This window comes from Clupea harengus, chromosome 11 (assembly GCF_900700415.2).
Source record: "Clupea harengus chromosome 11, Ch_v2.0.2, whole genome shotgun sequence".
NCBI lineage: Eukaryota > Metazoa > Chordata > Actinopteri > Clupeiformes > Clupeidae > Clupea > Clupea harengus.
Genome location: NC_045162.1, coordinates 16,295,277 through 16,318,475, shown reverse-complemented (window position 1 = coordinate 16,318,475; position 23,199 = coordinate 16,295,277). Strand labels below are relative to the sequence as shown.

The following is a 23,199-nucleotide window of genomic DNA, read 5'->3' as shown; positions in this document are numbered from 1 at the left end:
GGACGGAAAAAAAAGAGACAGACAGAAGGACGGACAAAGAGACGGACATTTCCATTAGACTGGCTGGTGATTTCAGCCCCCTCCATGCCCAGACTGGTGTCCACACACTCAACCCCGCTAGACGCCCCCCATTCCAGCTCCTGGAGAGTGGATGCCACACTACTCCAGCTCAGGCGGCTGGCTGCTCGGCCACTGCGAGAGAGAGCGGCGAGAGAGGCTGGAAATGAGGTTGCTGGCCTGGAGAGAGGCTCCGCTCACCCTGTCCACCTCTGTTAATGATTGCGGTGTGGTGTCACGGGTGGGTGAGGAGGAGGGTGGGGACCGGGAAGGGAAAAAGGGGAGGTTGGATGGGTGGAGGACTGACCTTCAGCCTGCTCTCACAGAGCCGGTGACCTCCTGCGGCCCTGCTCCGCTCCAGTGCTCCTCTCTCTGAAGATGGGAGATGGGGAGAGGATGGGGGGGGGGGGGAGAGACACACAAAAGGAGGAAGAGAGTCCATATTCATAGCCCCTCCACCATTAAGATCCAACTATTTGATCAACAGAATCAGAATTGGTGATCTGGTACTACTGTAAGGGCCTTTCCCCCCTCGGAAAATTTCCAAGGAACTTTTCAAGGAGGCACAAAGTTTTGAATATGTTCAATCTGCATGAGCTGAGCCTTTTTCTAGTTTCTGAAGATTAGTTTCACAGCACAATGTCTGCACGGTCTCTGGGATAAGTACTTTTCTGACACTAGAACCACTGGGTTGGACTTGCAGAGATGATTAATTGCGTAATGAATGGTATGGTTGAAGTTGAAAGTACACAAGCACAGCTTTTAAAGACCCAGCCAGCACAACAACATCGAAAATAATTTTTAAAAATGCAGTTGTACCCTAGTGGGACAACATATTGGGCCTTGTTTCATCTCAGTTACTTAAACTCTCTGAATGTCAGTAATGTTATTTAGAGAGTGAGAGAACTTGATAAACTGGAGAGTGTTTCCTAAAAGCATACAAAGTTAGAACCATGCAGTTGCAATGCACGTGCTTCCCAGAGACATAATCTAAACTGTCTAGGGAACTATGTTAATAACCTACGTAGTACGAACCATTATTAAGCCAAGCAGGCGATTCCCAAAACCGCAGCTTGACCAAACGTTCACAAACACTGCTCTAAAGATTCGTGAGTTTCATTTCATAAAATATGACCTTTTCCCTTGACTACTGTGCCACTGAACCACTTTGGGCCGGCTGCTCTGTGCATGTGATTCTGCTCTGGACCAGATGCCTTCGGGTGAACACTACAGCACCCAGACACGAGGGCAAAAGCTATCCCAGCTTCGCCCAGGAGTCCAACAAACAATTTCCAGGAATGGACTGGACTGCATTTTACACAGAGGCCATCGTATTATGCACAGGAACAGGCCAGAAAATAACTCACTCCTCAGTGTCAGCCAGAGTTAGACACTTATGGAAAAGAGCACATGAAAATGCTTATTTCTCCCTCCTGCTCTTTGATTTTCTTTTCCACTCTCTGCTGAGCCATGTCCAGACACTTGAGGGATGTTTTTGATTCTCACCAGAGGCATGTCGCTGGATGCCCAGACCCGAGCCAACGGCTGACTCCTCCTCGCCAGTGGTTTTGTCTCTGACCCAGCCTTTGATTGTGACATGAGTGACATATCTTGGTTGCTTTCCCCGTGGTTGTAAATAATTTTCTCTTCCTAGTGCATGTGTAATGCATTTTTGATCGCATCCAGGTGTGCTCCTTTTTTCCACCAGCTGGTGGTTCCCTTAACCGGGGGCCTCCTCCTCCTCCACCCCATCCTCCCCAAAGGTGGAGGTGGTAAATTGATTTACCCAAGTACGTATGAGTATGAAATTGGTTTTTTTCAGAGCGAAAATCCATCAAGCCTCACGTTCCAAAAATGAACACATACAAACACACACACACACACACACACACACACACACACACACACAGAGACAGACACACACACAGACACATGCATGCCCACACATACACACACCAAACCACAGAATGACAGATGCTGTTTGGATTTGAGGGGTGCGACTCCAGATCAGCTGTTTGGATTAGTGGAGCCTTTCTGAAAGAGATCGCTTCCGTCCTGAACCCCTGTTCTGTTGCGCTACGCTAAGCTTTAGACAGGCGCTGCACAACGCCTGATGTAACTAACATACAGCAGCCACAAAGGAAGTGCCGGGAGGGGGGGGGGAGAGCATCCTTGACAAAAGGACTGATGAGAACACTAGTAAAGACTGACCATTATACATATAGCTAACTCTGGCAGTGGAACGTTGTTTTGAAAGCTTAATCCAGCTGCAATAACCTACACCGATTTTAATACCCAAGAAGCCCAAGCATTTGAGAGCATACTATAAATCAATAAAATGCAACAAGAAATACAAGGGAAATATGGGAAACACATGGAGAGAGGGAGAGAAAGAGGGAGAGAGAGACGTTCTTTAAAGAGGCGGCACACAAGGGTAAACCGCAAGAGGTGTTCAGCTTTCCTAGTACAGAACAGAGACAGCTCATAGGTTTGTGTTAATGGTGTCTCTGTTACTCCCAGTTGCTTGGCAACACATCTGCCATGACAGCACAGGTTATTCCTGCCTCTTTAATGCAATGCAGGAAACTTGGAGGTAAGGCTTGGAATCTTAATCCAAAATAACTCAATGAAAACGAAAGAAGGCCTTTCCCCTCGTTTAAAAAAATGATTTTACACCCTTTAATAGAATGAAAATTTTAAATGCAGGAAAGTCGATCAAAGATGTAGCCTAGGCGGGCAGAGAAACAGTGGCGAACTGTAAACAGCTATCGGATCGGTAGGGGGCTGAAAGCCTTTCCTTATTGTTGACCTCTCTGATCCTGAGCGCTGCCTTGCCTAATTGGAGCTCCTGCGGTATCGATTCCCATCATGAGTTTTATTTGACATCGCGTCTACACATAACCCGGGGAAAAGCACTGCGCTCTGGACGCAGGCCTAAGAGCTCGGTCTGCCGCGGAACTGTTTGCGAAAAATGATTTGGGTCAACACACTAAATCATTTTTGATTGTTGTGATAGAGGGATTTTTGTTTTTGTTTACTTGCGCTCCTCCAATCACTTGATGGAATCATTTAGACAGATGTGAACATTTTCTTTAAAAAAAAAAAAAAAAGAAGCTTCAAACGGATAGTCCAAAATTCAAGTTCATTCCCTGATAATGAAAGATAAAAATGAAAATAATCATGGCTTGTGAGGTATGTGTTAAAACATCTCATCTCTGCAGTATCCGTAATTGGTCCTGCAGCTGACTTTATCACAGTTTATTGGAATGGGCGGACTATGTGAAGACAATGACATTGATTTAATTGGATGTATTCCTGTGTCTGATGTGAATTCATGCCTAAACGCCCCCTCGTGAAAATACTGTCTGGAATGGCATAGTGGAAGGTGTCAGGTCCTTTCGTAACAAATTGTTAGGCCTATAACAAATACATTTATATTCTGAATGCTAACATCAGACCAACTCAGCAGATTGGCAGTAGACTTAATCATGTTTGATAATTCCGTTGAAAAAAACAAACGTCGTCGTTTTCTTAAATTCCACAAAATAGGCTTAATACATTTTTGATTTATTTCTCCAATTTTAAAATAGATTTCAGAAGCACTTAAAATCGTATTTCGGGATAGGATATTTTTCCACGTTAAGTGAATAACGTACAGGTTAATTATGATCATTTAAAATAGGTAATTCTGCAACATTCTGTAAGTTACATCTCCGCGCTACTAGGCGTTGGTTGGGCTGGTCTGTCCTACGTACCAAAACACCTGATGTATCTTATATCAACGAGGGTACTCTTTTTCAGATAGAGCATTAGAGCAGCATCTGTTCTTCTGTGCCGTTATTTTTTCGTGAGCTGGTGAAAATAAAGGGTGACCATTTAGCAGTTTTGCTAAATAAATGATTATAACAAAACAAAATAAATGATTATATAAATTAAATCATTGTGTTTATTACCGACAATGGTTGTTGTAGTCAAAAACACACGGAAACTTTAATTGGAACTAGGCTATATTTAAAACGGAAAGAAAACATTTGTATCATTCACATAATAAATACATTTTTCCACTTTCAATTTTTTTCACCTTTTTTGTTTTGTTAACTCATCATATTTACACCATAAATAAATTTGAAAGAAAAAAAAAAGAAATTCTGCTTTCAAAAAACTAAGTCAAAGAAGAAAAATCATCCTAATCATTGTATAAATAGCCTACTAGAGGGAAGAGTGTAAGCAGGTCTGGCTTGGACGTGGTGTGGGTTCAAGCTCCACCTTCAGCAGCTATCTGGACAACAATATCACACACATCCCCAACCCTCTAACACACACACACACACACACACACACACACGCACACGCACACGCACACGCACACGCACACGCACACGCACACACACACACACGACAGTGGTCAGCCTCTCCCCCTGAGCAGGAGCTTCCTCAGCATTCCAGAAAGCAGCACACACCCATCCATTCATCCATACATCACACTCAACCTTTAACCAGACCCCCATCTCTACCATCATAAACAAGTGTCCATTCTCCCCCTCTGGCTGCCTGTGGGTGTGATGTAACCTCTTCGTACCCCATGGCCCTGCCTTTAGTCCGTGTCTCTCACAGCACACTGGCTCAGTAGGCCTCTGCATGATGCTTGCAGCACTATGGGGATGATGGGCCGCCAGACATGACTGTAAGAACTGCATATTTTTTTAAAGCGGCTGATGTGTGCTGGGTGCTCCGTTTGTTGTGGTTGAGTCTACAGCACAGTCTACAGGTGTGGAGTAGATCTGTCAGTCAGGACTGTTACCTGGCTACACATCAGTAGTGGAGGAGTCAAGTGGCGCTTTAAGAATGATACAATGTCATTTGAGCTGAACACAGAGTGAGATTGTTGTAGTGATAGAAGGAAACAAAGTTCAGGAGATAAAATGATACACATGTCACTGCAAAGAAAAAGTGCATTTCACATGAATTCTATCTCATGTATTCAAACAATCACATAGAAAGAAACAAAACAAAACTATGACAGAGTTGTTTGCTGACCGACTTGGTTGCTAGAGTTGCCCACAATTCATTGGGCTATGTTTCCAAAAAGATCAACAGAAGAAAACAACGATAAATACAAACAGGTGGGACAGGCTGCTGTGTGTGTTTGTGTGTGTGTGTATGTGTGTGTGTGTATGTGTGCACAGAGTTAAGAGTGCAACCCCAGGGTTCTTGTTTTTTTTCTTGTCCTGTTTATCATCCGTGATTGGTTTCTCCCCTCCCCCCAACACCTCGAGCCCCCCATCCCCCTTCAGGCAGGGCGTCAGCTCCCGTTGGTGATGATGACGGACGTGCCCTTGTGTCCGGGCGTCTGCTCGGCGCCCTGCATGCGCAGGTGCGACGCCACCTCGTAGGGCGAGGTGCCCCCGCAGTACCCCCTGAGCGCGTCGGCGTCGTACAGCTGCTCCAGCGCGTAGCCCGTCAGCGAGTACGCCGCGTGCTTGTCCAGGTACGGCCGCGGGTGCGAGGGATACAGCGCCGGCGTCGGGGAGGCGGCACACGAGCTCGGGTAGGGCAGCTGGGACGCTGGGTGGTGCGGGTGCTGATGGGGGTGGTGGTGCAGGTGGGTCGTGGCCTGGTGCTGGGGGGACAGCTCAGTCTGCATGTAGTCTTTGGGCTTGGCCAGGCACTCGGGGCCGGGGCTGCCCAGCCGGGAGAGGGGAACGGGGCTGGGCACGGGGCTCGCGGCCTGCTGGCCGGGCCCGCGGCAGAGCAGCGCCCCCTGGGAGGAGAGGTCGGAGGCGAAGCAGGGGCCGTGGGGCTTGGCGAGGCCGTTGGCGTGGCCCAGGGTGGGGGCATCGGCAGACGGGGGCCCCTTGCGTAACTGCAGACGGCTCTCTTCCTCCTTGATCATCTGCTGCGTGGCGCGGATCAGCGTCTCCATCTTGCTCGGCTCCGTGGGGCTCGTCCGGAAGTGGTGGTCGCCGCGGTAACGGTCGCCAGAGTCGCTGGCCGAGCCGCCGTCGGGCGAGCTGACCACGCTGTCTTCTTCCCACTGACTGCGAGCTGCATGGGGGAGGAGAAGGGAGAGTTAGCCGAGACACACACACACACACACACACACACACACACACACACACACACCCACCCACCCACCCACACACTGTTTACTGCATAAGCGCGGCCAGTGACTCACCGTGCAGGCTGTGTATTGAGGCGATGTGGGGCATGATGCCGTCGCAGCCGTCCCCGTTCTCAGGCGAGACCTTGGGCATAGGGAGCACGGACCTGGCCGCCCCCCACCACGCCTCCCTGCCCGTCTGGGGGTTACCCAGGAAGTACCGGCCCGCCTCACAGCGCCCTCCCCTCTCGCACGAGCCCACGTTGGCATGGGCGTGCCCGTGGCCATCGCCTAGGTGATCCTCGACGATGGGCAAGCCATAGCAGAGGGGGCGGGTGGCGGTGTCGTTGGGGAACTGGCGGTAGGCGCAGGAGGCCTCCAGGCCCTCGCTCTGCTCCAGGAGCTGGGGGGAGGTGGAGTCTGTGTGAGGGCTGCCCCCCCACGGGCTGTCCTGGTCCGACTCGGAACGCTCAGTGTGGAAGCCAGGATACTGGACACACACACACACACACACACACAAAACATCATACAAAGAAAACATTAATTAAGCAAAAAATAACAGCATGGAGTGATGGACACATGACTAATATTCAGAGAATTTCTACATACTGTATAGTCTCTTGTTTTTTTTGTTGTTCTAACACACAGTTGCTTCGACTTTCCATTTAGTAATAACAGAGCTTGGAAGATATAACAGCCCCAGCTTGGTAAGAGAAGTAAAGGGAGTTGCAGAGGAGGGGATGCAGATGGCAGAACAGACACAGGCCAGTCAGACACCTGTGGACGGTTGGAAAAGCCCACAGAATAAAACGCCTCATCCATTTCCCCAAATGTTTCACACTTGTCCGTCTTCCAGAATGTTTCACAGCTCCCCACTTTGTTCCACTGAAGGAGACGTTGCAATTGAGAAAATCTCTCCTAAAACAGTTCCATGTTTGTTCTTGTTTCACGCCTTTCAACCTCCAGCTGCCTCCAAAAGAATGGTTGGCAGCCGTCTAACCATTCTCTGCCGATGACTGTGCAGTGACGAACACCACACACACACACACACACACACACACACACACACTCACACACACACCACACACACACACAAAAACCACACAGAGCGCACACACTCACCTGTGGGTATGGAGACAGCCGTGTCTTGCCTTTGGTACGAGCGGCCCTAGTCTTGTTGGGTCTACGGTTGTCAGTCACTGGGTTGGGTGTGCTGTTGTAGGGGAAAGTCGGTTTGGTCGTTGTCACCTGGTCTAATGACAGCTGCAGTCCCTTATACTCATTATCCCTGTAGAAACACACACACACACTTATATGAACATCCCCCACAACAGAACTCACATGCATTAAACACACACATGCAAACAGAGTTAGGCATATAGATGTTTATCTGAGTACGTCTCTGGTGTGCTTCTGCTGCACACATTTTGTTTTTCTAAACAGATTCTCTCCTCTCCCTCTCCCCCTCTCTCTCTTGCAGCGAATGTACTTAGACATCTGTTAGGTAATTAGGGCCCAGTTGCTCACTAGATGGGGAGCGTGCGTCGGGACCGGGAGAGGAGCGGGGAGAGGAAGGGGAGAGGAGCGGGGAGGCGCTGTGTGGGGAGGTGCTGCGCCTCTCCGGGAGGATTGGTGTGAGGCTTCGACAAACACACACCGATTGGGAAGCAGAGCGTTCAAATATACAGTGAGATTAAGGGCTGTGTCACTCCTAAATCAAGCCCACAAGAAAAATCCTACATGAGACATAACTGGGAAATGGGAATTGATTTCTGGCTGAAGTGCTCTATGGATTTTGGTTCCTACCATGAATCAGCTTTGGGATAGATGGATGGATGGATGGATAGATGGATGGATGGATGGATGGATACAAGAGGAGAAAGACAAAAGGAATGAAGACCAGGAAGGACAGAAAGAGAGATAACCAGAAGCCCTACTTGTGCGAAGCTCAGTATATTCCCTTAAACACACCTGTGCACACAGTTAGCTTATCAACACTGTCCCAACACCCCCCCCCCAACCCCCCCCCCCACCACACACACACACACACACACAAAACACACATCAACTCAAAAAGTATGTAAATTTGTAGAAGTGAAAATAAGTTCACAAGTCAACTACAGGCATTCTTCTGTAGGTGCAAATAAAGAGGTTCCGACTACTGATGCATTGATTTGACCTCTTTCACACACACACACACACACACACACACACAAATACACGCAAATACACACACACACACACATAAAAACTCCTATAGTAGCCTTACTGCTGTGACGGTCCGCACACTCTATGTGTGATAAGGGCTAGGTGATAAGAAGAAGGCAGACCCGGTCACTTCTTTTCTCTGCTTAGCACAGATTGACTTTCACCGCAACGGGTAAACACAGATAGTCCACAGGGTCAAACCCGGGGCAGGTCTCCTCACCTCACCTCGCCATGACAGGCTACCTGCGCACAGAGGCCGTCAGACCCTGAGCAACACTCCCTGCCTCCTAGCGACGCTCTCTAACTCTGGGGAGGATCCTCCTCTGTGTGGGCAGGGACCCTAGGGGCTACCCTAGACCTGGAGCTGCTGCAGGTTAAAACAGGTGATCCCAAAGGCAGGACACCACAGGACAGTCACCTCCTCCACACACAGGGAGGTGAGCCATCTGAGAGACACACACATACACACACACAATATTAAGGGTGTCTGTGTATGGCCTGTGTATGGCCTTACTGTGGAGACATAATACCAAAAGTTTCAAGAGCGTCAAAGCGACTCATTCATGTAAGTCGTTCATGTTCTATGTGAGCCAGGTGTCTCTCGGTGGTGAGTCTGGGCTACTCTATGGTCATGATCTATGTGGCGGTTCGCCGGCAACCGATTTGAAATTAGATGTGCGTCAGCTAAGAGAAGCCTATGTGAACTTTAGTTCCCACAAAACATTTGTTCCGTTTAGTGACTGCAATAACGAGGACCAGAGATCTAATAAGTGTTTGCAGTTGTTTAGGACTCGCTTCCTAGGTCTGTATATGATATAGAAAATCAAGTAACCGAATTAAGTACATAGGCTATACTTTGGGGGATACGTTACCAAAGCTTATCTTTGGCAACAATAATTATTAATCAATTAATTTGTGTATGTGTGATACCAATGTTTTTTAACGGTTAGGCTACTTTAGAAATGTAATGTCTGAACATTGCAGTGGTGTCTGTCTACTAGGTTCAAGGCAGGGCAGCCTGGGCGAATTGTGCCGGTCTGGCTGCTTTTGGTCTGAATGAGGAGTTGGCCCCCACACCACAGCCAGCCCATAAACACTCATCAACTACACAGCCTATTAATTAAAGCCCCATAAACACATGCTTTTATGGGCACGGCTCCAGAAACGCAGATAAAGTGAGAGAGGGAGAGAGAGAGAGAGAGAGAGAGAGAGAGAGAGAGAGAGAGAGAGAGAGAGAGGGAGGTTTATGGCTATAGGGCTATGGAGGTATGAAAGGGAAAAGAGTGTGTGTATGAGAGAAAGAGAGCGAGAGGGAGAGAAGAAGAAAGAGAGAGAGAGAGTCACAGGGTGAGAGGGAGGGAGGAGGAGAGAGAGAGAGTCACGGGGTGAGAGGGAGGGAAAGGGAGAGGGAGAGAGAGAGAGACAGAGAATGGAAGAGGTAAATCTGCATGACGTCTGTTATTATCATGGCCTCATTTCAGTGCGAACACAAGCTGGAGCTCTTCTCGTTAATGGGGGATTTTATGGCCTCAATTAATTTACATCTCTAACTGCAGCTCCGGGCTGCATGCTAATTGAGCCAACACACATCCCCTGCCAGACACTAGTGCACAGAACCTGCACACATCTGCTGCCAGACACTACTGTAAGAACCTGCACACATCCCCTGCCAGACACTACTGTAAGAACCTGCACACATCCCCTGCCAGACACTAGTGTACAGAACCTGCCCAGCCGCCCACGGGTGCACTGCTCAAGGCTTAACTCCCCACACACCTCTGGATACCACATTAAAACACGTTACAGAGAGTATTTGTGTCTACATGCTAATGTGTGTGGGAGTGTGTGTGTGTGTGTGTGTGTGTGTGTGTGTGTGTGTGTGTGTGTGTGTGTGTGTGTGTGTGTGTGTGTGTAGTGATTCTATATCTGCCATTTGGTAAGGAAACATGAAAGAGACTAGGCTCCCAGGCTGGCCACTCCTATTCTGATAGAACTCATTCAGCCAGGTAGCAGCAGACACAAAACAAACACAGCCATGCAGCAATGACTTTCCTCACACACACACTCACTCCCCCCCCCCACACACACACACAGACACCCATATTATGTAAGTTCACCTGTAAATTAACCAAATGAACACACACATGCAACCATGTATTGCCCCAGGCACAGACTCACACAGGAGTCATAACCACCCGACACAGACATACACAGGTGTAATAACCAGCTGACACAGACTCACACAGGAGTCATAACCACCAGACACACACAGGAGTCATAACCAGCTGCCATAGACATACACAGGAGTCATAACCACCTGACATAGACATACTCAGGTACTTATTTGTGTGATCAATCTAAATGTACTGTGTGCAGACCTTATATGTACTCATTTGTGTTGGTTGTAAGGTTGATATACTTTTAGGATAATAAAGAAATAAAACGTCAAGGTTTGTGGAAACGTGCACACACACACACACACACACACACACACACACACACACACACACACACACACACACACACACACACACACACACACACACACGACCATGGACTCAAGTTTATTTATTTACCTACTATTCAGTTGCCTACAATTCAGATGCAGTCTCCCAAATACCAAACACCAAATCCCACTGAGTAAATGAACCTCTTCAAAATAAGAGTGCAACAAGCATTCTAAATACAATCACCCAGCAGCTCTGTCTCCGCACCCTGTCCGAACGCATTACAACCAATCCACTATCAAGAGACAGTAGAAATACCAAATACATCTCAAACACCTCTTTGAAATTCTATTAGTTACCATCTCAACGAAAAAAACAATAATATGTCATTTCAAAAATCTTTGTGACTGTGTGTGTTGAGGCTGGTCCTTAACAAAGGAGTCTTTGTCTGAATCCCACCATGAGACATGACAAAATACTTGACATTTTTCTAATTAACCTCTCTGTAATTGCTTTATTTAGTGGCTCGGCGGAGCCCTCTACACCGGTGCTCATTATCTCTGTTGCCTGGAGAGGAGACGACAAACACGCCAGGGAGCTCCTCCTCAGGCTCTGGTCCCAGAGCAGCCAATCGGCTAAGACACAACGAGACGAACACAGATGTAGCGGATGTGCACGCTGCTCCCTCAAATAGTGTGACTCTAGATCGAGCTATTCAACCAAGGTACAAGACTCCACAAGCACCACAGGTTAGAGGCAAGCCTTACTGAAGAGAGTCCCCTGGAGTCCCCCCAGACTTGGATGAAGCCGAGTTGACACGAAAGAGAGAGAGAAAAAAAAGACAGAAAGAGAGAGAGACAGAGAGAGGGAGAGAGGGAGAGGAGGGGGGCTTCTTTTGTGAGACTATCGTGTCCTCGTCCTAAACCTCTCCGTTTCTGTATTTCCATGGCAGCTTAATTCTAACCATATAAAAGTATCGTATTTCCTCCTCGATACATATCATGGCAATACTCATAACATAGTCTGAGACAGCGTGTAATATTATGACAATTGACAATAATTGTAGCATGACATTGTAATATTATTGACCATGAACTGCCATGATGAGCTATGACAGAGTATGACTTCTTCCGTGACACGTTTATGACACGGTCATGGCAAGCTCATGACGCAGGGGTCGAGTAATGTGTGTTGCGAGCGATAGTGAGGGTTCTGGTGTTTGGCCGAGAAGCACAGCGAATCAGAGCGAGTTGTGGGCGGTACTTACGTGAGCACATAGTTGACGCTGACGATGCAGTGGGGTCGCGAGGAGCGGCTGTTGTGCACAATGGTGGCGTAGCTCTGCACCCACACCCAGCCGCCCTGCTTGGCCAGGAAGCGGTAGTACTTCGTGGTCACCTGACCTTTCACCAGCACTGCAGGGGGGGGGAGAGATGAACACGCGGTCGGTCAGCGCCAAACACGGACAAGACGCAGAGGCCGAGGTGAAGACCGAGACCGAGGAGGAGAATGAAGTTGAGCAAAGTGTCGCATCCCCCCACAACTAATTATAATAGTTCCATTGAAAACACTGACAATTGAGGGGTACAAAAAGCACAAGGTCTCATAATCACACTGGAATCTTTGCCTTTTTCAGCATGAGTGAGCTCCCCAGCTATGAACAACGTCACACAGAGGCTCAGTGCATTTGCATTTTGCACTTTCTTATTTTAATTTCACTAAGGCTTAATGTCATTTGGTGTTCTTGGACTGAGTGATTCTGCTCCGGAAGCTGCAGCTGTGCCTGAGGTGTTTTGAGGTGAAGTGTCCAGTGAAGGGGGACAAACAAACGTAACTCACATAAGTGGTGGGCACAGCGCAGGTGGAAGGTGTCACAGGTGTGGACGTGGTGGTATAACGTCTTCTCTATGAGGTCCTGAGGCTCGTAGCCTGTCAACTCTGCCACCCTGAGACACACAGAAATATATACACACACACACACACACACACACACACACACACACACACACACACACACACACACACACACACACACACACACAAATAACAAACATTAACAAAGACAAATAGATTTACATGTGCGCATCACCAATGACTGAGCATATGTCGTTTAAGCCTACATAAACACAAAGGCGGAAAATGTATTTGACAGCATATGAATCACACACACACCTGAAAACAAGCCAATTCCATTTTCACACTTTTCTACAGTATGTCATAACCAGCTCATAAATCACCCGTGTTTGCCCTGTGTGCCCATCGCATTCTTCTCCTGATGAATTATTGACATGTCAGATGCTAAACAGTGACACCCTAGTTTCACCGGGTTTACACATTTGCCATGCACTTAATGATACTGTGTCAAAGCGGAACAGAGAGGAAGATAAATAAATAAACATCCCTTCTCTCCGCCCTGCTCTCCCTCCCTCTCTCTCTCACTTTTTCAGCGTCTACAAAAAACAAGGAGCCCATGGGTTGTTGTAAGCACTGAGGACCTGTCCCTTCTGAAATGAAATCAGAAGCTAATTTGTGTGAGTGAAGCTCGAGCTGTCTGTCTCTGTTAAGAGTTTTTCTCAGCAGTCTTGTGAGGGTGTTCCTATGGCTCAAGCGGTAGAGCAACAGTTTGATTGAAGTGCTAACAAAATACCAGATCCCACGGCTCCATACCGATACAGAGAACAGCACACGCACGCTCACGGAGATGGGTATCTGAACCGTGCTGGAAGTCGCTCTGGATAAAAAAAGGCTGCTATATGAATAAATGTAAATGTTTGTACCTGGAGTCCAGGAAGATGAGCTTCATGTCGAGGCTGGCCCTGAACATGAACATGTTGCTGTGGAGTTTGATCTCCGTGACGGCGCTGGGCGGCAGAGAGTGGCCCACCGCCACCAGCCCCACGTTCTGGTAGCAGCCGTCGAACGGAGACATGTCTAAGCTGTACTGCCTGATCTTCAGGTAGCCGCTGCAGTGGATCACCTGTGGGGGGGGCGAGACAGTTGTGTACAATAATGAACAAACACACCCAGAAACGTACACATGCGTACCCATACACACACACACACACACACACACACACACACACACACACACACACACACACACACACACACACACTAACAAACAAAAAAAAAGAAGAAATAGTGTCTTATTTTCAGGGCTGCCCTAGGCCTTAGCCAAGAGCAACTGTTTAAGGGCATGTGAGGTTATAATGCTAGTTAACACTCAAATTAACAACACATATATTTTATCACATATATTCTAAATATAGGCTATTCCAGAGACATTTGTACAGTAATTCATATTTTATGAACAGACATTTCAGAACTGTCTAAAATGTATTGTTTCTTAAATAGGCCTACATGGTAATTAGGTCAGAGAAAAAGACCATTTAAGAACCTTAGGGAAAGAAAAAAATCCAAATTAAAAATAATAATTCCATCGAACAAGACTTATGTAGTCTAAACAACGTAAGAAACATGATGAAATACCTTGTACCCGCCACAGGTCAGCCCTGCATTCCGCTTTGCCAGTACGCACTTCATTCTCAGAAAGAAAGAGCGTTCGATCTCGTATTCTTAGATAAAATGAGAGAGAGAATAAAATAGACAGATGTATTAGACAGGTGTAGCCTACCCTTACCCACTTGAAGAAAATAAAGTCAGCTAAACCATGTGGAGTCATACATTCAGGGTCCTACCTTGAACAAAGTGCGAATGGTACGGCTGGTGGGCCGTCAGCACTGCGGTCATTTCGTCATGGTCCGCGGGGTGTATATACTCATAAATGCTATTACCCGTCAGCTCTACCTGTTAAAATGAATATTTGTCATCCCCGCCATGAACACCATACTGTGCACTAGCCTACAGAAACCTGGCGAACAGAGACAATAATTTTGATTTAATAAGAAACATGTTCAGCACAGCATCACTATGACCTGCGCACTTTACCTGTGACAGGCCGAGATGGACCGATGCGGTCTCGGAAATGTACATAATCTTCCCGTCAGGGGCCACCACAAAAATGAACCCATCCAACGTCTGGGGGGGAAAAGTCGACAGGTTAAAGAAGGGCTCTAATGGATAGGAAACCGATATTTCTCTAGAAGTCTAGACTTTCATCTTCAAGTCTCTGATGTGTCGACAGGTTTATAGGCTGATTCAAACATTTCCAATACAAACATAGCAAAAGATATGAACATATAAAACATTTGAATGCCTTAAATATGAAGATATAAAACTAAATTAGAACGGTCCTAGAACATAATGCATTTTTTTTTAAGTTTTCTTTAGGATAGACTCTTGCAAATCATTTCTCTCATAGAAATACATCAAAGTCCACAGCATGCAAACAACAGATGAACAAGACACTGGGCTGAACACTAAATTAACTGTGTGTAGGCCTATTTTCCTCCAAAATAAATGAAACATAATTGCTAAAAACTCAATTATATACTAAATGCACATACAGTTGGCAATATTCGTTTATGGATGAATGGAGAACGAAAGATAGACACAAACTGTGATTATAGGGGGCCACTGAAATCCGGTGGGCACGAGAAACACACACATGGGATGATGAATTGCCCGTAAAATAGGTCTACTGAATTAGTCTACCAGGGGTGCGCTTCTCGATGTTTCGGTGTCTAATCACAGTTGCAATCTCGGTACAACCGTGGTTCAACGATATGGTGTTTCTCGAGAGCGTAGTTCCAACGATCAATCGCAAACATGGTGGCAAAGTTGAGAGGTTGGAACTATTGCTCGCAACCAGTCGTTAAAAGCGTCACTCCTAGATATTTGCTTTGAGATTGACCATCTCTCTACCTATCCGTATATCTATCAATTGAGAATTTCACTTATCATAATTTTTTAATGAATAACCATAGATCTTGAGTGAAACATTAACATAATTGTAAACAATTAAAAAACAGCGTATCTGTGAGAAATAACATTGACAGATGCACCGAAAGGGGCCACCGGGGTTTTAATAGTTCACTTTGAGATAAAGAAATGGACCATAACCTGTTACTGGATCTTCTTACCACGGAGCAACTGCGCGTGTGCAGGTAGCTGATGGGCCCTGACCGATTGTAATTAATAAAATATTGGGAAACAAAATAAAACTCCTCTTACACTCATTATGAGTTAGTTCTTCACTCTCAGCAATTATTAAGTATAAGGCTGCCCCATCAGTTGCTTTAATAAATGTGTAGGACTAGTTTTCACTCTTTACATGGTGCATTACGTCACTAACAGCGTTGTTGGCTCTATGGTGGTATGAACGACATAATTGGAGATTTGCAACGTAGCTACGCTCTCAAGAACAATCGTCAATCGGTGTTTCGGCCAAGAATGTGTCGTACCAGCAGGGGCTTCCGAACTTATTCAAAAGACGCACGCTAAATAGCCCTACAACATCGATAACTATAAAATCACGGTTAAAGAATTCTGTTAATTATTACCAGAACAACAAAACATTAAACAACCTACATTGTAGCCTACTGTATGATGGAAATGCTGATGGAATAAATCCAAAGTATAACATAGGGGAAATAGTGTCATGTCATGTCCTATTTGTAGACTATATGTATAACTGTAAACACACATATAATTAGACTATTAGGCCTATATGATTTTCAACATGGTAGCACCCGGATTTTTAACACACACACATAGTCAAACACGCGCACACATAGTCAAATAAATAAATCACATGAATTTTCCATCACCAAATCTCAAAATATGTTTGAAAAAATGGCATCGGGCCTACCTGAAGTAGATGCGATCCCAGCTCGCGCCCAACATTATCCAGAGAGCTGCGGACGTGACCCCATGATTCCCCGAGGCCTGTGGGGAACAGAAATCATGCTGAATGCTGCTATCCCTTAAAATAATACAAAAATAGTGGGCATAACACCATTAGGTCTTCCCGTGTGTTATTAGACATATTATTAATATTATTATTACTATTAGCATTATACATCTATTGTTATCATGCAGGTTGTAGTGAATATTGATTCATTGGGCGCAAGTCTGTTTTCTTAGTGCAGGAAAAATATTTTCACACTAAATTGACTGTAAACACGATTGGAGAAATGTAAATCGCCTGTGCATATAGCCCACCCGAAGGAACCAACAAAACTCGATACGGCAAACAGGAGTTGCTGTCCCCAGTAAGCCCCTGCGCAATCCCAATTGAAATGCAAATCGTTCGAAAACAAACACGCAGCGAGCAAAGATCACAGCAAAGCCCCCGATTCCATTTTAATATTAACCAAATATGCACTTCACGTTTACACAACAGAAACAATGAAATTACTCCTTAACCACAACTCAAATATCATGCGTGCCCATTGTTTCTCCCTGATACATGCACAACTGCAGCTGAGAAATAACAGTGGGCTACTACCATTACTCGATCATTTTTGTTCCTGCAATGACATAGAAAAGGAACTCGGGTAAAATGAAGGACAGAGATGGTGAAAGGGTTTCTTGCAATGTAGTTACATTTCTAAACCAATACAACAAAACAAATATATTTTTACAGTAGACCAAACGTGCATACTGGCTTTACATGGCTGTGAACGGTAGCACGAAATGACGCCGATTTAGTCCTTGCTGTGTTGGTTCACTGGTTAATTACTAGTCGAGATGTAGTTAAAGCCGCGGGCAGGTAAGGCCGTGTGTTTAGTTTTATAAGCGGTGTGGGAGCTTGACTTGAGCGCCAGGTTTTTGCACTTGACCTACCGCAGGGGAATAATGCGACTCGAAATCAGTGCGCTCAGATAATCACACAAAATGAGTTGTGCACGAGGACGCTTTACATTACGAATGAGACCTAAACATGCTTTGGGAGGCTTGAAGAGGTCTGCATGGAGCAAAGTCCCTTTCAGACATTAAGAGGTTGCTTCTAAGGACAAAGGAGTCACCGGCTCCGACATAAAGACTTTCAATTGCTTACACAGGAAAGAATATCACATAAATCCCTAACAATGCACGTTACTTTTGGAGGCGTTCCAAGTCTACCAAAAAAAATCTGTAAATAACTTGTTTTAATTCCAGTCTCATGTTAAATGATTACAGAAAAAATTCACTTTACAGTTTTTTTTTTTTTTTTAAAGGATCTAAAGAATCTCAAGATTCATGTGAGTGAGCATAGAACCTGTTATGCTATGTACCGTCCCATGTGTTTCTCATTGGTTACAGCACTCAATTCTCTTTGACACTGGTGATCTCTTAAGGACTTTATGAACCATTTTGAAATACGTTTTAAGAACATTTTAAAATACAGAATCGGGTCTGTGACCTGTTCTCTAAATTTACCAGGTGAACTTGAGTGAGAAGAATACCTAAACGTCTTCCTCCTCATCTCGTCACATTCTTTTTGATGGTCAGTAATTTAAGTGGACTTTAAATACTAGGGTTGACGGGGCAGAGGTGAATGTCCACATAGGATGTCTCCTATAAACCTGGCCGTAAAACATCACCACCTTCTATGATTTTTCTAATAAAATTTTACTGTCAATTACCCAGTACATTTTCCTCGCATCAGGCCCGGTCGCCTGTGATCTGAGAGGTGCAATGAGGAAAGACGCTCGATTTAGCCCTCGTCCCTTTGTGCGGACAGATCTTCACACAGTGCAGATGATTTAACGGAGAAAGCACATGGCTCTATGCTGTCGCTCGTAAAATGCTCCGCTGATAGAACGCTCTACACCACCAATACAGAGACATTCACCCGTTCCCCCTCCTGAACACCACCCGCGAGACTGTACCTTCGGTTATTCATAGGTTTATTCTACCAGATGCTGCTTACGCGCGCAATGTCCGCCCTTATATTTGCCCGTATGATATTGTCATGTGGAACGGTAATAAACATATACATGTGGCTTCCTCTTCCCTTCGAAAAGTCCTAAAAGGGCACATTTGATTACCGGGGATTAATTGGATGATTACTATAGACGCGACATAATTTATTTAGAAGCTATTTAAAGTGCGGTTCAATTACTGAGCATGCCTTTTTAATCGTTGGCTAAACAAGAAGGTTAACTTGCAGGTCACGTCAAGAAATAATTTTGCCAAAATTGTCATCTCAAAAGTCAAATTCCATAGCATGGTGATAGACAATCTTTTAGACAATCTGTGTGATGGCATCAACATGCTACATTTCAGTCTCAATCTCTGTCAGAAGTTATAGACAGTCGTTCTGTGAGGTTGTAACTTTTAAGTTTTAAGATTTTAACTACACAATTGATGCATTTGGAAAGGAACACAAGAAACAAGTGGTTGTGATCAGTTATTTCTTATCTGCGTGCTGGTATAATTATTAGCTGCACACAATGTGTTATTTTCCAATTATTTTATCAAATATTAGGAGGGGTCGGCTGGGGACAATTGTAACGCGCACTATATAGAATTGGTTGCATCAGCAAGCTAGCTAGCAAGTAAAATAGACTAGCCACTGTTACGGTCCCCGGCACTGTTAACTGCCCCCAATGGCATTCACGGCATTTACATGAAAACTACATAAAAGTAAGGCACATGTGCTTGAATTAGTGGAGTAAATATAAAAGAAGGGTGTAGGCTATGTTGCATAAAATGAAAGCAGTCACTTCGATCGATTCTTTTTTGCAACTTTGGAAAAATACAAGAAAGTGTTATAACTACAACTCCACTGATCCACATAAGTGATATTTCAGTTATTTAAGGCCTAGGTTGCTTGTTCTGCAGTAGGCCTACGTCCCCCCTCCCATACATATTGGTAAGTATGTGTACTGTAAACCAGTTCAATAGTGCCTTCTGTACTAGGTCACCGAGTCTTCTCTCATAATCCACCTACAATATGCAAAACTCCATTTTGATAATTCTTACGCACACAATTGTTGCTGGAACAGTACTTTTGTTGGAAGAGGCAAAGAAAAAAAAAAAACCTACAGTGGAAAGAAAAACGAACAAGAGCTTGAAGGCTCGCTTTACAAACGATGTCATCTGGACAGCCAACAGAGCCGCTGCGCTGAGGATCCTACCATAACACACCCAGGCCTGCACTGTGCACATCGCAGCTACGAGTGACAAACACACACACAACTGGACCTCGCTCAACACCGAAACACGTTCGTTCTTTTCCATTCTCCACTTATTTATAACATAGTATATAAACAGTTAATGTGCTATGGCAAGAGTCCACTGGTAACTACATATTCGAGACCCATTGCTACTTTGCAAGATCTCTTGCTTCTATGGCTCAACTTCTCAGCTGTTAAGCCAATCACACCCACTTCACACGATATGCATGCATTCAGAACTCATTAATTGCGTTTTGTTCTTCACCGTCCTAACGAAATGGAGTAGACGATAATGAAAATGTGGTAGAACAATATGCTCACAGCTGAAAGTCTATGCAGTTGAGGAAAACGCGCGAATGGCAGTATATGCTCAAAGGCAGTATATGGCGCATGAAAAAATATGAGGCTGCATGATAGTAAACAAACAGGTAAATGAACGAAACACAACTTAACTTCGCCAGATGTCCACACTGTAGAAAAGCATGACGTTTAATAGTAGGCCTGCAAAAAACTGCACCATGTTTTCTCATTTTTTTTCGCTCAGTTTTTTATTACACCTACGTGGTTCATATCACTTACCATGGTTTCAACTTGAGTGTTGAATGGCAGTAAAATGCATACTGAAATGAAATAAAAAAAATCGTAGTCTACTTTAAATCACAGTAGCTACTAAACTAAGGCATTGGCTAATTGCCAATTCATGCTTGAATCGTCCCGATTTTCTTGTGTAAAAATATAACTTGTCCTGGTGTCTTTTCAGCCTGCACATTAACACTGTTTGGGATTTCACTGGACAGATCACAAATCCAAACGATAGCGATCAATCACGTGTCAATAACGACGAATCGCGCGACTAGATCCAGCGGATTGGTTTCACCCCGCATGCTTTCTTTGCCCCCTTCTCTCTCCATTCAGAGGCTCCCTTCCCTTCCCATCCCTTTTTGTCTGTTTTCTTTGTTCGGTCCATCTTAAGTGCTTTGGTTTAAAGAGGACAAGGAAGAAAGAAAATCAGATGTGCTTCTATCAAGACGCTTCAGTCAAACAAGAACCTCCATATGTTCGGGGAGATCAGACGGTAGGCCACGCGGGCAGCGCTAATTGGCGAGGCTCGGCTGCAGTCACGCAGAAAAGGAGCCCGTTGAGACCGGGAGAGAAGGTGGTAAATGACGACTAATCGTCTTTCAGGAGCACCACGGTCGCCTGACTCTGAAAGGGACTACATGTATATACATACATAAATACACACGTGTTGGCGCATACAACCACTTTGGGCCACACATCCAATGCGTGCAAGCATGGAGCCCTTGGGGAACCATAGGCACTCACAGCTGTGTATATCCCTTAAATATTTAGACTTATGTAAAGACGAAAAAATAAAATGATGGTAAACAATAAGTAAATTATAAATATATATAATACAATACTTTATCACAAATATGCAAATATCTCTCTATATGAGTGGCAGTGAGTCATAACTAAATACCCCCCTCACCATGGTGGCCAAACACGTTATAAATGTATAAATATGTATATGCGAAATATGGATGTACAAGCCCAATTTTTTCAGGGAATTATTACAACGTCTTTTTAACAGTCCGGTAGGGTACTATGCCTGTGAAAAAGTAAGCTACAGAATGCACAGAAAAACAGGTAAAATGCGCTTGCAGAAAGAAATGACCTGGCTTGAAATAGGCCCATCAAGTTAAATATTTATATAATAATAATAATAATAATAATAAAAACAACAATATTTTTTGTCAAAATAATAATAGTTAAAACAGCAACAACCATATAATAATAATAATAATAATAATAATAAGTATTATTATTATTAATAATACCAATAGTAACAACAACATTAATAATAATAACAGTTTGTTGATTTTGATTAAGACTATTAGTATTACTAATGTTATATTATTATTATTGTTATTATTAAATAGTTTCATTTGATACAGCTCTATTGATGGCTGTTGTTTATACATTTTACACTATCTACAGGACTATCTAAATGACAGTGTTAGGACAATAATGATATACATAATCTCTGTATGTGTGTCGTTAAGCAATAACTTCTTCATACATACCTTCTGGGAAAACAATTCTCATTTTCAAGTAGCTTGTTGTGAGTCGTATGATGGAAGCTTTGTCGAGCTGAGACGTGATAGCAGAAGGCAATGGCAACAGTTTAGCCAGCTCATAGAATTCACTATTTTCCTTTTCCCGTCGTGTCCGGGCGGCATTCTTAGATTTTTCTTTCATCGTTTATGCCTCTTTATTTTTACCAAGAGACTCAATTTCTCCTGTTTTGCAAGACGACTTCTCAACTCCAAAGAAGAAAAAAGTCGATCGAAAGGCCGGCGTAAGCTTTTAGCTCATGTTAGACACCTTGGGAGGAATCGTAAGTAAGGTGCAGGAGGTTACCCTTGAAGAATGCATGTACTGGCTGGGACCTTCACCTGCGTCGCTCCCCGTCGAGTACAGAACGCAAATGTTGTCGGGCAAGCCTAGCTCAACACCTCTATCCAGCCAGCCGATTCTTCAGAGGCGCAGCACGGCACCAGCGAACTTCATATCCTTAAACTGAGGGGGACTAGATGTGTAAATCCAGATTTACTTGGCGATATATCCGCCCGGGCCCAGCGTTTCTTGGGGGTTGTGCGACGGCCGAGTGCTTCACATTGTCCCTTCCCATAACATGTCCCTGTAGAAAAACAAATGCAACAAAGACAATGTATTATCCGTGGTATAATAGAACGGAGATAACGAGCAGTGCAGTGCGAACATAAAAACCTGGTAAGAAACAGCTATACACACCAACTCGTGAGAACTTTGTTGACACAGACACAATATTATCTGGCTTGACGCGACAGTGGTTAACAGAAGCGTAAACGTGATCGATCTGGAATTCAAGCGCAGGACATTCACGACACTTTGCTACAAAACAAAGCATGCGTTAAAAGAACTGGCAAAACACACGTTTATCTTGCACCTCACCTTGAATTACTGCCAAAAACTTCCATTGCTTTCTTGTCTAGCGATTCGCGGCTATGCGTCCAGACGAGTAATATCCAGCTTCATATGTAGTATTTTGGAGTATATTTCTTTTGCAGTCCACTCAGAATAGTCTGTATAATCCTCTGGAAGTTATGACATACAGTTTCCTATAGCCTATAGCTTCCATGGATCTGCTCAAGGAGATGTAAGCGTGTCTGAGCTACTTTCTTTACATCCACTGCTTCAAACTCTCGTTCCTTTGGTCTCTGCTTCAACCCAAGATCACCCCACCCCCTGTTCCTCTCCCAATCACCCTGCCTCTTAT

The 23,199-nt window shown here is 44.8% G+C and overlaps 1 protein-coding gene across 1 annotated transcript; it reads right to left on the bottom strand.

Annotated features, from left to right (window-relative positions):
* Window positions 1–3,899: 3,899 nt before the first annotated feature.
* sim1a (SIM bHLH transcription factor 1a) lies at window positions 3,900–23,115 on the bottom strand. The gene is made up of 12 exons (XM_042709099.1): window positions 22,875–23,115; window positions 21,965–22,581; window positions 16,583–16,659; window positions 14,761–14,850; window positions 14,511–14,619; window positions 14,302–14,387; window positions 13,590–13,789; window positions 12,652–12,758; window positions 12,080–12,227; window positions 7,280–7,445; window positions 6,233–6,647; window positions 3,900–6,102 (listed from the first exon to the last, which is right to left on the bottom strand). Exons 2-12 carry the CDS (start codon window positions 22,137–22,139, stop codon window positions 5,360–5,362), a joined length of 2,316 nt encoding a protein of 771 aa, XP_042565033.1. The 5' UTR covers window positions 22,140–22,581; window positions 22,875–23,115; the 3' UTR covers window positions 3,900–5,359.
* Window positions 23,116–23,199: the final 84 nt, after the last annotated feature.

What these genes read in the sequence shown, in the direction of transcription:
- sim1a (XM_042709099.1), bottom strand. Translation starts at nt 22,139, where the DNA reads ATGAAAGAAAAATCTAAGAATGCCGCCCGGACACGACGGGAAAAGGAA. An exon ending in CCATTCGCACTTTGTTCAAG is followed by an intron (nt 14,388 to 14,510) that starts GTAGGACCCTGA and finishes ATTTTATCTAAG; the next exon opens with AATACGAGATCGAACGCTCT. An exon ending in CTCATCTTCCTGGACTCCAG is followed by an intron (nt 12,759 to 13,589) that starts GTACAAACATTT and finishes TGTGTGTCTCAG; the next exon opens with GGTGGCAGAGTTGACAGGCT.